The following is a 14381-nucleotide window of genomic DNA, read 5'->3' as shown; positions in this document are numbered from 1 at the left end:
TCTCAGCCGCCTCTTCCTCCATTTTCCCCCTCATGGGTCACCGTGGCGGCAGCTCCTTCTGTTCCTTTCAAGTATATTTAAATCATATCATCCCTCTGTCTTCATTTCTCAAGGCTAAACATGCCCAATTCTTTCAGTCTTTCCTCAGAGGGCTTGGTTTCCAGCCCCCCCCCATTGTCCTTGCTGCCCTCCTCTGAACTTGTTCCAGTTCGTCAGGTCCGAGTGTACCACCAGGATCATCTGTTCATTTAAAATGGATAAATAAGTGCATTGGGTGTGTCAGCAAATAGCAGATCTGTCAGAATATTTATGACCCACAAGATAATGGAATTTACTCCGTAGTACATGAACCAAAGTTTGTTAACAGACATCCATCTCAAAACAGGTGTGCGCCACAGAGTCAGCACATGGAGCTGAGGCGATCCATGAAATGTGTATTGAACATCAGGTAAAGTCTGGGAGAAGACATCAGGTGATGTGCCCAGTGATTGGTTGTTCCAAACTATAAAGGTGCTGCACACTATGGTGATGTTTTTAAGAGCCATTTAAAGATCTGGCTCTTCAGGCAGGCCTTCCCTCCAGTCAACACCTGATTTTCTTTTCTCTTTAGTATTTTTCCCCTTCCATCTTGATCTTCTAGTTTGCTGAATTAATTATGCAATTGTTTTATGTATATATTTTGAGGACTTTATTTGATTGTCTTTTATACTGTTTTATACTTGTTTGTAAGCCGCGGTGAGTAGACGCTGTCTGGGGGGGGCGGGGTAGAAATCAAATAATATATACAATAAAAAATAAAATAAATGTGTGGAGTGTTGTGTTGGAGAGACTTGCTGCAGGAAGCGCTGTCCGTTTATTTGCTGAGAGTGTATTATTGCGTCTGTTGACATAGTTCCGTTGTACATACTGTAGTTCTGTTATACACAGTTTGTAAATGACACCGCTGGTGACGGAACCTACTGTCTCTGTGAGTCTCTTCGCTGCCCACCTGGAAGACTCACTTGTCTCGGAGCCACCTCCACACCCCAAATCCTGACAAGATCTCCCCCGCCATTGTTAATGGTCCTCCCGCCCGGCCCCTTCCTTTCTCCGAGCTGCTGCTTCCCTCAGCCATCCTTTTCTCACTGATTCATCTCTGATTTCGGTTTCGTTTCTCAAGATCCTCCTCCTCCTCCTCCTCCTCCTCCTCCTCTTTGCCCCGGAAAAGGGGAGGCGGAGAGAGAAGGACCGCCACGATCTCTGCTGGGAAAGGCGCCCCGCTCGCTCCCGCCGGATCTCTCTGCCTGCCCCCCCTGCCTTTTCTAAGCCCCCCCAAAGGAGGCGCTTTACTCGCGAGGAGGGCTGTTCCCCCCCCCATGGCTGTCGGCGGGGACCCCTCGCTGACTCTCCACGATGAGGCGACCTGCTCCATCTGCTTGGATTACTTCCAGGAGCCGATGATGATCGTCGAGTGCGGGCACAACTTCTGCCGAGCCTGCCTGGCCGACTACGAGGCGAACGAAGCGGGTCGCGACGGCCTCCAGTGTCCCCAGTGCCGGGGAGCGTTTGCTCACCACCACCTCCGGCCCAACCGGCACCTGGGGAATATGGTCGACGTGATCCGCCGGCTGAACCGGCAGCGGCTGGGCAAGGCCGGAGAGGAGGCAAGCCGGGCGGCCTCGCAGGTGTGCGAGAAGCACCAGGAGGCCGTCCAGCTCTTTTGCCAAGAGGACCGAGCCTTCCTCTGCCTCGTCTGCAGGGAATCCCGGGCGCACAAAGCCCACGCGGTCCTCCCCGTAGACGAGGCTGCCCAGGAGTACAAGGTGAAGAGAGAGAGAGAGAGTGTTCTGAGATGCTTAAAATCCTTGCATCCGAGACTGAACAAGGAAAGGGATGGCAGATCTTAAAATCTCTTAAGAACGGGAGCAGACAACGCGTTGTGAAGCCTCACTGTGGGGAGGGGGGAATTCGGTTTCCTTCGATTTAAGTGGCCACATAGGCAGAGGAAAGGAAGGCTGGCATAAAATAAATACAGTAAATAAATTTCAGTTCTATTGCAGTTCTGCGGAGGAGCCTGCAGGTGGCGTGGTTCAAAGGAACTGCCTTTAAAAAGCTTTGGCTTGCTGTATTACCATTTCCTCGTTTTTATTTTGCCTGGGGGGGGGAGCACTCATTAAATTGTAAAATAAATCAATACGCAGGAGCTCTGCTCACCCAGAAGAAACTTTAAAAAATGTCTTGGGAGAGAGGTTTTGCTGAGAGAGGTGGACACTGGTGCTGTGTGTTTATGGGTGCATGCTTTCCATTCTCCTCCTAAGGTGAGCACCACTTTGTGTGTGTGTGAGAGTGTGTGCTTGAGTTGATCCTTCTTTTCTGCTTTGGTTCAAGCAGTCACATGACAGGAACTGAAGTGAGAGGATCTGGATTTTCTCAAAGGACAAGGGGTTCTAATGGAGAGTTAAAACTGCGGATTGGGGCCGTGGAATGCCGGGTTGATTCACACTTCCTACAGCATTATGCGATCAATGGAGGAAATGCCAGTCAGCTCGTCCCAAGCCAGCAGTAATTGTGGCATGTTTTTCCCCTTATAGTCATGCTCTAACATATTTATGACATAAGCCTTGAGTGGTGAACCCTCAGGATGCTTGGGGCCTGCGTCTCTCAAAGGTCTCATCCGGCCTAAGTAAGGGACTGTGGGATTTTGTAGTTGAGACCATTTGTGGGGCCTACAATTCTCCATCTCTGCATAAGCAGCTGCAAGCTTCTTCTGTTTTTGCTTCCACAGAAATCGAAACTAAAGAAAAAAAATTTCTCTAAAGAAAATTTAAAATGCACCTAACTAATTTGCACCATGCCTGTTCAGCTACTGTGAGGCTGTTTGTTTTGACCTTTAAATGTACTTTATTCTCAAATATTCCCATTAAATTCTACCAATGTTTTTAGAATTTCATTTGCAAATGGCCAGTTTCATTTTTCTGTTAGGACCAGCTCCAGGGCTTCTTGACAACATTGACAACAGAGAGAGGGGAAATTCTGAAGGAAGAATGGTGCAATCAGGATGAAGTTCAACAAATGAAGGTATGGGTGAAGGAAATATCCCATATTGTCCTCATCTGAACTGCTTAGTAGGGATGGGAGCATGACAAGCCAGGACAGGCAAGAACCCATGACATATCTTCAGAGATTCTGCCCGTGTCTTTGGAATATAGAATTAAAATGGCCCCCAACATGTAATGGAACAGCAACTATTTGTGTGTGTGTATGTGTCTTTACAAGGGACGTGGGTTAAACCACAGAAGCCTCTGTGCTGTAAGGTCTATAGATCTGCAGCTGTGAGATCGAATCCATGCGACGGAAGGAGCTCCCATCGCTTGTCCCAGCTCCTGCCAACCTAGCGGTTCGAAAGCATGCAAATGCAAGTAGCTAAATAGGTACAACCTCAGTGAGAAGGTAACAGCGTTCCGTGTCTAAGTCGCACTGGCCATGTGACCACGGAAGATTGTCTTTGGACAAAACGCTGGCTCTATGGCTTGGAAACGGGGATGAGCACCACCTCCTAGAGTCGAACACCACTGGACAGAAATTGCCAAGGGGAACCTTTACCTTTATGTGTCCTTACAGCACAAGTGGGCAGCATCACATGCTGTTTTTACAGTCTTGCCCCTTCCACTAGATATTTAATTTTTTTTAATGATGTGCTGCCATGTTTCAGATGGGGTCGTGTGAGATTGGTAGATGGAGGAGTGACGATGGAGAAATGGGGAGGAACGCCGGAGACTGAAGGCCAAGGGGAACTGTCATATATTACTTGTCTCATTGTACCACCTTCTCTGAAAGGACAGGAAAGCTTTGAGTCTGGGCTTGACGTTTCTGCCACAGTGCCCATTTTGTTGTTGTTTTGCAGAAAGATATTCAAATCATCCAGAATGGCATTCTAACCCTATTTCCGGAGGCGAAAGACCAGACCCAGCTGGCCCTGCTTGATGTGTGTGTTGAAAATATGAAAGCGATAGACAGCATTGCACATGACTTCTCAGAGCGCTGTTTCCTTCTCACCAAGCTGATCAGCGAGATTGAGGACAGGCTCCAGCAGTCCACCTTTAAATGCTTACAAGTGAGGCTTCGCTAGGAGTTCCCCAAGTCCTAACTCAACACATCAAGTTATAGGTCCTGCCTACAGCCTAATGCTAACTAAATTTCCTAGTGTCTTTGCTGTGTGATACGTGTGCTTGTATGTTTGTATGTATCAGTTAATTCACACAGAAATAACATCATTTTGGCTTTGTGTTTGGGTCCTGGTTTTCAGTTTTCTGTTTACTTATGCAAGCTTCTAGTCCTCATGGTGCCATTGCAGTGCATACCAAAAAGCTCAAAGGAAGTCCCAAAGTTCCCCCTAATTTTCAGCCCCGCTGGCTTGCTCTCTAACCCTTGTGTGTGCGACTTCGCCCACATGCGCAACCCCCCCACACACAGTTGCACCCAGAGCCAAAAGGGGCTAAAAACAATTGCTGTTAGTGTGTGGAGGAGAAGGAAGGCTGTGTGGAAGGGGGTAGAGTTGTGCATGCGTGCACAGGCACTCACCTTAAAGAGAATCTTGGGTGGTCCCATAGTTAAATGAGTTTGAGTTGTGAGAATACGCAGACATGCTCAAAGTCCTTCATCTTCTTTATTTATCAGGGTTCCCTGTATTCTTATTTATTTAGTTGTTTGTGGGTTTTTTTGGGCTGTTTGGCTGTGTTCTGGAGGTTTTTCTTCCTAACATTTCACCGGTCTCTGTGGCTGGCATCTTCAGAGGACAGGAGTTAGAATTCTATCTGTGTTCTGGTCTTGTGTGTGGGGTTGTTGCATATTTGTAGCTACAGTATTTGTATTTAGGAATATAGCAGTTGCAAGCACTGGGCTGGGAGGAGGGATAATTTGAGTGTTTGTTTAACAGTTTGTAGGCCTACTTAGTTATATAAAGTAGTGTGTATTATCATTTGAAGAGGACTCCCCTCTAACATCAGGAATGGCGCAACCCTTTGTGCATATACTCAAAAGTAAGAGCTCCTAAATTCAGTGTGGCTTACTCACAGGAAAGTTACACTGCAGGCTAACTCCAGAATCTCAGTTGGCCAACCACACCACTACGATGCATGTAGATCTGGAGCTCACCTATCTCTCTCTTTTCCTTCCAGAACATTGGGGACTTACTGAGCAGGTAAGCTCTCACTTCTCCAGAGGGGGTTCAAGATGTCTATGCTAACGTGTCACTATCAGATTCACTGAGTGATCTTTGACCGAGTGATCTTTGACCTCACTGGGTTGTTGGGTGAATCAAATCAGAGTATAGGAACCATATACAGTATACTTTCCTGACTCCCTTGGATGTAGAATGGAATGATCATGTCCTAGAAGAATTAACAAAAAATGACCTGGGCCTTTTATCTTGGCCATCGTGAAGAGCAACAGTTTGTTTTAAGTCACTTCTAAACTTTTTCCAGGTGTAAGAGAGAGGTATCTGAAACAGCCAAAGCTGATCTGAAAAGGAGAGCTGAATCGGTCATTGAAAAAATGGCACATGTTTCGACCAAATTGAATGAATTGGCAGGTAACATGATTTTCAAGTAATAAGGATGATTACTGCATCTCAAATTCAGAAGCCTCTGCTACTGAATGTCATACATAGCCAGCCAGCCGTTGTCTGATTCCCTCCTAAGGAGATGTGAATTGGAGGCTGTCATGTTTGCTCAAGAACAGAATGAAACAGTTAGAGCAAAGTGGAGTGGTATGATGCTGGTATATATTTGAATGCAGGAAGCAGCCGTGGCCAATCACCGCATCCCCATGGCCGGTCCAGGGAGACAGCTGCCAGTCCCTCTGTCAACACCAGCCAGCATGGCCAGGCTTTTGCAACAGTCCCCAGTGTGTTCTGTCCTTATTCAGTCATCGTTGCTCATCCTCAGCAACAGCAAAGAGGTAAGAAATGAAATGGGGGCAAAAGGAGGAGACGGATGTGTTGACACCCGAGGGCCCTACACAAAACTGGAGTCTCTCGTGGAACAGTTTCTCAGAATGCAAAAACAATAACCTAAAGCTCCCAAACCTGGAAGTTAGAGATGAAGTTTTGGTGAGGTATGGGCCAGGAATATCCTGGGCCGTTTTCCATTGAGAGCCAGTGTGGAATAGTGGACAGAATTTCAGACTAAGACTCCTGAGACTTGGGTTCAAATACTTGCTCAGCTATGTTAACTTGCTGAGAGGGCGGCACTGGCCAAAACCACTCCTTAAATATCTCATGTACCTTAAAAATCCTAGTAGGATCACCATAAATTGGGGGCTAACTTGACAGCACAGAACAACGAGAAGGGACAGTTATCTGACAAGGGTCCCACCCATACTTGTCTGTGTACAACAAAACAGAGGCAAATATGGAAGCCCTTCTTAAAGCAGAAACTTAACGTTCCCCTTGCCCAGTCAAATACACAGGATACAACTCTGGTGGCTGAGCGATTCTGGGAGTTCTAGGTGAAGCCTGTAGCCTGGGTGTAGTGCAGATGGAGACAGAGTTCCTGAAAAGCTTTGCTTCACTTCCTCCCTGGATTTTTTCATTGTGTGTATAGATGTGTGTCAGTTTAATTTGTCTCATGACAGACAATGGGTACAATGGCTTTTATCCTGCACTTGGGTCCTGGTGGGGGACGGGTGGGCTCGCTTCTTTTTCTGGCAACCAGAACCATCATGAACCAGCCTGTCTCTGATTTTTGCCTGCTTGCACCTTTTGTGCCTCTGGTCAGGGACTAGTGTGGTTTGGTTTGGGGTTTTTTGGTACAGTTCCGGCACGTGTGATCGCTGGGATTGAACCAAAGTGGCTGGTTGTCTGTCCCTTTGCTTGAAGCCGCTTAGCAGTCTTGAGAAATGGGAAGCCTCCTGGTCACTGGCTTGTAGAGGAGGAGGAGAGATGAAGTGTCCCACTTCTTTTTAATTGTTGTTAATGCATTTGTGATGCTTTGAAAGGGCTGTATTGGTTAGCAACAATTTTTAAAAAATGGAATACTTCCTCTCCCTTCCCCTCTCAAGCCGAGTGGCAAGGAAGCTTCCCATTTCTCAAGACTGTTAAGTTGCTTAGGCAAAGCGTAGAGGAGGGGACAGGAGGGGGAATGTATGTTTGTTTTCCTTTAAAAACAAAGAAGATCAGTCTGTATCGTGTTGAACAGGGTTGCTAGAGGTGCAGTGTAGTCAATCCTTGCATGTGGATGCAAGGATCACCCTAATTGAAATATCAAACCTCAAAGCGACCCTGTTTAGCATAATCTAGATTGATCCAGGCTGGGATAATTGGACCATCTAGTCACAGCCAATGACAGATTCCTTTGAAGAAGAACAGGAGCGACCTAAGGATAGAGTCATCTGAAAAATTCAGTGCATAAGGTGAGTAAACAGTGAAAGCCTAATTTGGAAGAAACCCATCCCCACAAAGATTCTCACTCAAAAGTTACCCCTGATTTAATTAATCCAGGGGTAAGGGGAACAGCCTTGATAACGAGGCTGAAGAGTTTAATGTTAGAGCTTTATTTTGTGGGCTAGGGTTAGACTCCACGCTTCAGCTTTTGATCTGCAACAATTACAAGATCCTTTTCACTCATCGCATTACTGACCCAAGGATCCCCTATTGTGTAACTGTGTATTTGTGTCCCCCCCAGGTGTATAACTTTGCACTTCTCCCTGTCAAATTTTATTCTGTTGTTTTCAGCCCAGTGCTCAGACCTATCAATCTCTTTTTGAATTTTGTTCCTGTCTTCCAAAGTATTGGCCATTCTGCCCAATTTTGTGTCATCTGCAAATTTGTTAAGTATTTTCATTCCCTCATCCAAGTCATTCATAAAACTATTGAAAAGCCCTGGGCCTTGTGGCACACTACTTGCTATCTCCTTCCGGTCTAAGAAGGAGTACGATTCTGTTGCCAACTGTGCCTCTACTGGACAGTTGCTCTGTCCGGCCCACACCTAGCGAGCTTGCTAATCAGGAAATTGATGCCCATGTTGTGCTCTGCCCCTCCTCCCTTTCCTAGCCTTCACAGCCTCAGCACAATATCTGAAATACAAATATTGGGAGGATAGTTTGTTTCACCTTAATGAGCAAGGGCTGAGAACAATCTGGGTAGTTCTGGATTCCTAGTAACTTTGGAGGAAAAAAAAATTCAGTGAAAAAGAGAACATGGGCTACTATTTTGTGTGAGCCATACAGGTTTGTCTTAAAGCTGATGCTAGCAATTTTACTTGTTTTTTTTCCTCTTTTCCTAGGGAACAGGAAAAAATGGAAAAAAGGTAAGGATCCATTCCTCAGCCATACAGAGAGCCAGAAGAGATAAGATGGGAAAAGTGATCTCTTAATGTTTCTGGTTTTTAATTAAAAGCTGGAGGTTGGGTAGAAGCTGGCTTACTAGAGCAAATGGGATGTTGTCCCAGTGCAGGATCCCTCCAACCAGCCGTAGGTGCAGGATTGGGGCCCTATTTGTGTTCCCCTCCTCTTGAACTCCCAGCTTCTCCACACACTGTGTGTGTATGTGTGTATTAGAGAGAGAACATGGTCGGACAGAAATACAGCAGCAGCAAGTACAAACACTGGTGTAGAAAAAGCCAGGAAAACCTACACATTCTAATAGCGGTCTTATGCACACATGTATTAAATGCATACATATTTGATCAGTGTCGAACTCAATGATGCTTGGGAAAGGAAATGTACCTCTGGGCCCTGCTTAATAAATGAGTAGGTGTTCCTGAACTGAAGCCAAAGAGTAAAGAGCAGGAAAAGTATGACATTAGAGATGAGCCATAGACAAATGATGCCAAGGATGAAAAAGACATCTGCAAGGTAGCTGGGATAAGAAGGGAGGCAGAGCTGGATGAACCATTAAACAAAATAAGCAGGTGTTTAGAGCAACAACAAGGGAAGAGGGCACCATAAGAGTTCTTCACAGTGACAGATTTAGCAAATGGTACACCCTCCTTAACAAATGGCAGCATCCCTCCCCTCCCTAGGTAAAAGTAATTTAGTATGAGCCAAAAAACTAAAAAAATATAAAGACTTGCCTAGAGAGAAAACTTATGTTTTGAGTGAAATGATTGATCGTTGGTGGGTCTTTTTTTGTGTGTTTTGTTTTTTGCATCTGCATTTTGGGAGGTTAGGTGGGAATAGCTGCTGGTCTTTTAGATCCGGGGTCTCCAACCCCCGGTCCACAGCCCGATACCAGGCCGTGGGCTTCACAGGACGGGTCTGTGAAGACAGATCTCCCACTCACCCTGCACGCACGCCCCCTCACAGACACACCCATGCCCCCCCATGCACGCACAGGTGCCCCGCCCACCCACACATGTGTGCACAAGTGTATTATCATGCATATAATGTGTGCGTTCTACTTTTTTTCCGAGCTGTGGGACCAGCTGCACATTATATTTGTGGGAGGCACCATAATCTTTTCAGTGCTTAGGGCCTCTAAAGGTCTTAATTAGAGATGGTGGCATTCGTATATGAATATGAATACCCCCGCATAGGTGGACATAACGGGGGTCCAGCCCCCCAGAGCCGGACTGTCCACTCACCTTCCGCTGTTGTTGCGGGCTCTGGGCTCCCTTCGTATCGCTGTGGAGCTCATGGTCTGCGAGCCACTCCTGGCAGGAGACAAGAGGATGAGTCTCTTTGCCAGGTTGAAGAGTGGCTCGCAGACCACGAGCTCCGGAGCGACAGGAAGGGAACGCAGAGCCCGCAGCAAGAGCGAAAGGTGAGTGGACAGTCCGGCCCCAGGGGGCTGGACCCTCGTTATGTCCACCTGCCCATCTCTAGTCTTTATCCAGCCTTGAAGGGAGAATTATGTTCAGATACAAGGGGCACCGGAATCTACCTATTCAGGCTTTGTTTTCATGTATTTGTGCTTTTCTTTGATCAACAAATGATACATGTTGTCTGCTATAGTCAGTGATCTTATTGTATTTCAGGTAATGAATACAGATGAACAAATAGTTTGTACTCACATATATGACAGTGATTAATTAAGTTGACGTGACTGAGTTACTATATGAATGCCCCCTAAAAATGACAATCGGAGAGGCATATGATTTCCATATCAGTCCCTATGTCCTTCTGTTCTGCAGAACAATATTAATAAACTGGGTTCTTAGCTTTGCTGTTCTTTGTGGGGTAGAGGGTATCTTTCTCTCCCTCTCCCAGGTACAGATCAGACCAGACCTGTCAGAGTTAAGCATTTTTGCAACAATAGGGGTGGGATGGCCGCCCTTCCATCATTTCCTAATCAAAATCTCACCTACAAGTCTCAGCAAATAGGTTTGAGCAACTTCCTTTCCATCTTTCCTTGTCTCAACTCCATGCAAAGGTTTCTGGCAGCTTTTCAGTAAAAATAGAAATGTTGCAACGTATGGTAATAATGGATCTCTTGCATATTGCCTGTTTTGGCCCTTCCATGCAACACTTATAATTAGGAGCCATTTTTACAGCATTGGTTAGGGTTTTTTTGTATAATTCGTGCTGGGAAATCTCTGCTGGCATAAATATTCAGGTTATGAGGATCCCTTTCACAGGTGTTCTGTATTACTTGTTGTAATGTAAATTGGTTTTAATCAACCTGGTTGTTACTGCAAATTGACAAAGCAGGAAGTTAGTTTGTGGCTTTGAGAATATGTGGATTTATATGCTGGAAAGCAGCATTGAAACTGTGTATATAAGAACAAAACAGGCATAAAACAGCAACAACACAAGGTAATGTTTCACTAAGGGCCAAAGTACAGTCAAATGAAACTGAGGGCCAAAGTACAACAATATGAAGAGGGGGAAAGCCTTCATGCCAAGCTCTTGTCAGTTAAAAGTTGTCACTCACGGAGGGAGCAATTTGAGTTATACGTCAAGACAAGCACTTTGAATTGGGCCTGGGCAGCGACTGGTAGTCAATGTAATTTGAACAGAATTGGCCTGATACATTCCCTAGTGGCCCCACCACTCACCAGCTGCGCAGCTCGATTCTGGACCAGTTGCAGTCGCCGGACCGTCTTCAAAGGCAGCCCCACGTAGAGCGCATTGCAGTAATCTATGCGAGAAGTTACCAGTGTATGTGTAACTGTCATGATGAGACTCTGCTCGTCCAGGTAGGGCTGTATCTGGTATAATTTCTGCAACTGAAGGAAGGTGCTTCTGGCCACCGAGTCCACCTGGGCTTCCAGTTTTAGACTGGGGTCCAGGAGCACCCCCAAGCTGCGGACCCTGTCCCTTAGGGGGAGTGCAACCCCATTCAGGGCAGTGGAATGGTCCTCCAGTCTGTCCGGCGAAGCACCCACTAACAACACTAACGTCTGGATTGAGTTTCAATTTATTAATCCTCATCCAGTCCATTATTGGGTCCAGTCAAGAGTTCAGCACAGAAACCGCCTCACCTGGGTTGGTTGAAAACGAGAGGTAGACCTGAGTATCGTCAGCATATTGCTGACTCAGTCCAAACCTGATATCTCCCAGTGGTTCCATGTAGATGTTAAAGAGCATGGGGGACAGTATTGAGCCCTGAGGAACCCCATGACATAACCGCCATGGGGCAGAGCAACTGTCCCCCAGCACCACCCTCTGGACATGGTCAGGCAGGAAGGAGCCGAACCACCGTAAAGCAGTACCCCCAACTCCCATGGTCGATAGTGTCGAAAGCCACTGAGAGGTCCAGGAGTATCAACAGGGTCACACTCCCCCCCGTCTCTCTCAGGGCAAAGGTCATCGTACAGAGTGACCAAGGCGGTCTCCGTACCAAAGCCTGGCCTGAAACCATTCAGTGGTTCTTTTAATTTGCCAGTAAGTTTAATTGACGTTTAGTATTACAATACTGCATTTTCAACACTCTTTTAAAATCATGCTTGTAAACTGCCTCAGTCATCATCCTTGAACTGCAGAGCTGGACAGGACCATATGGATTGTCAGGTCCAGTCCCCGCCAAGGAGGCACAGTGGGGAATCAAAATGATGATGATTTGTTTTAAATTCCAATGGTAGTTTGATAGGAAGCAATGGTGCATGCAATTTCAAGAAAAACTTAATGCAGCTATTTGAAATTGCATTGTAGAAGAAGGATACTCAAAGTTGTCTACCAATTGGATGTATCTTCCTGAAACTTTGGAGACCCACTTCCAGTTTGTGCTGACAATATTGGGCTAGATGAATCAAAGATCTCATGCAGCTATAGGGATGCTTCCTATGTTACCACACACTTGATGTCAAGTCTTTAGGTAGTTGTGCACATTCATACAAGAAACATACACAGGTAAGTATATGGTGGTAGCCAACGTAGTGTAGTGGATAGAGTGATGGATTAGGATTCTGAATCCCTGCTCGGCTTTGGAATCTCAGGTTGATGGTACTGATAAAAACATTCCTTTAAATACCTCACTTACCTTGAAAACTCTATTGAGGTCATTATAGGTCCGTTCTGACATGACAACACGTAACACAAATGGATGGTGTGTATATTTGTGTTCAGAAACTAATAACACCCTAACAACTACCAGTCATGGCCTGGAAAGAATTTGAAGTGCTGTGTTTGCAAATTCTCCCTCTTGATAATTATCTTGAGAGATGCTTTCATCACTGGTAGTAAAATAATTGAAATTGTTATGTGGATTAACTCTTTAAGTGCATGCGGAATGATGAACAAATGAACGTAACGTTCCGGTTTTTTACACTCTGCTCACATACTGGGCACATACCATAGGCAGTGCAGATTACCACTTACTGGCAGAATTAATACCAGCCAGATTGAGATGTTGGGTGGATCTATCCAACATTCGGGATTGACTGAAAATCTTGCAGTTGCCTCAGCAGTTTCACCACTGTGTTTACTCTGTTTCAGAAAATGTGCTGCTGGATCCTGAAACAGCCCACCCTCGATACATCATATCTGATGACTGCAAAAGAGTAGATTGGGGAGATGTCCGTCAGGATTTCTTTTACAACCCAAAGAGGTTTCAGTATGCTCGTTGTGTGCTTGGAACAAGGGGATTCAAGTCAGGAAAACATTATTGGACAATAGATGTACAGGATGGACACCACTGGGCTGTGGGTGTGGCACGAGAGTCTGTGGAGAGGGATGTGGTGCTCTCTTTTGAACCCGATGAAGGGATCTGGGCCATGGCACGTTATTGTGATCAGTACAAAGCCATGACTTCACCTCCTACCATTCTGGAACTAGATGATGAGCCAACAGAGATTCAGGTTTCTCTGAACTGTGACGCTGGCACTGTAACTTTTTATGATGCTGAAGACTTAACCCGCCTCTATAAATTTGAGTGTGTTGATTTTGAAGGAGAGAAGGTTTTTCCTTTTTTTCGGATTTCTGATTCGTCTACTTCCCTCTCGATCACTTCCTAAAACATCTGTCCTTGGCTTCTGCTTGGTTTTTAAGAGGGAGCAGGTATCTATTTTGTGCACATCTGTCTTTTGAAATCTGCAGACTGCCTACTTTCAACACGGGACTGAGCATCATAGTGGAGTAAAGCAGAGTTGCATCATAGTTTTCTACAGTTTGTTGGTAGTGAGTAATTTTACTGAAAAGAATGCCTTGGTCATAACATCTAGTAAGGCTTTTGTAAGGAAAGAAGGGATATAAATCAGATAAATGTCCAGAATCAGACATTGATTGATGGATAATTAGACACTACCTGTACCTCAAAGGCAGTCATATGATTATTTAGACATTACACATTGTTTAGTCCTGTTACCTTTTGCAAGGATGTTTAGACAGTACTTTGAAAGTTGATTACTGGTGTTAGTAATCACTTTGGAGGATCATCACTTGTGCCTGTATCCCTCTTCACTTGATACCTACTTACACTACAATGTATTTACATTTTTCCTATACAAACCGTTGACTATATACTGAATTCTGCGTGTCTGAGGAAGTGGATTGCTATATACAAAAAGCACAAACTGAGATAAATCTTGTTAGTTTTTAAGATGCCACAATGCCTTTGTTTTTATTATGCATATTAAATAAAAAATAATTGATTCCTTGCTGATGGATTTTCTAGCCCTCAAAGTTGAAGGTTGATAGATTGAGACTTCATGTAGGAATATATGAAAACTACCAACATAGCTCAGCATTTTTGGAAATTACCTTTATGTTGGTTTTTTTGGTCATTCACTGTATGGTGGATATAGGAGATGTATAACAAAAATATAAGGCAGGGGGTTTAAGCCCTTTCAATGCAAGAGTTGCTTCTCAAATACAAAAGAAGCAGGACAGACGTCTAAATCATGTTAATGCCTTGTATCTCTAATGCTGAGACACCCAAAAGGACAAAATGCAACAGTTACTAAAATTTGATGCAGGAATTGGGACACCCACACCAGAAGTGGTGCTGGCAATGCTGCTTAGACTTT

The 14381-nt window shown here is 45.2% G+C and overlaps 1 protein-coding gene across 2 annotated transcripts; it reads left to right on the top strand.

The window, feature by feature from the left end:
* The first annotated feature begins 1199 nt into the window (after nucleotides 1–1199).
* On the top strand, nucleotides 1200–14012 carry LOC110069954 (E3 ubiquitin-protein ligase TRIM7). 2 transcript variants are annotated; one of them, XM_020777528.3, is made up of 8 exons: nucleotides 1200–1802; nucleotides 2962–3057; nucleotides 3884–4093; nucleotides 5157–5179; nucleotides 5463–5569; nucleotides 5776–5937; nucleotides 8262–8285; nucleotides 12853–14012. In XM_020777528.3, exons 1-8 carry the CDS (start codon nucleotides 1356–1358, stop codon nucleotides 13368–13370), a joined length of 1587 nt encoding a protein of 528 aa, XP_020633187.3. In that variant the 5' UTR covers nucleotides 1200–1355; the 3' UTR covers nucleotides 13371–14012. The 2 variants fall into 2 exon arrangements, with proteins under 2 accessions (XP_020633187.3, XP_020633188.3); XM_020777529.3 differs by lacking the exon at nucleotides 3884–4093.
* The last annotated feature ends 369 nt before the right edge of the window (nucleotides 14013–14381 follow it).

Source organism: Pogona vitticeps, chromosome 2 (assembly GCF_051106095.1).
Source record: "Pogona vitticeps strain Pit_001003342236 chromosome 2, PviZW2.1, whole genome shotgun sequence".
NCBI classification, from domain to species: Eukaryota; Metazoa; Chordata; class Lepidosauria; order Squamata; family Agamidae; genus Pogona; species Pogona vitticeps.
This window is presented reverse-complemented; position numbering and strand designations above follow the sequence as displayed.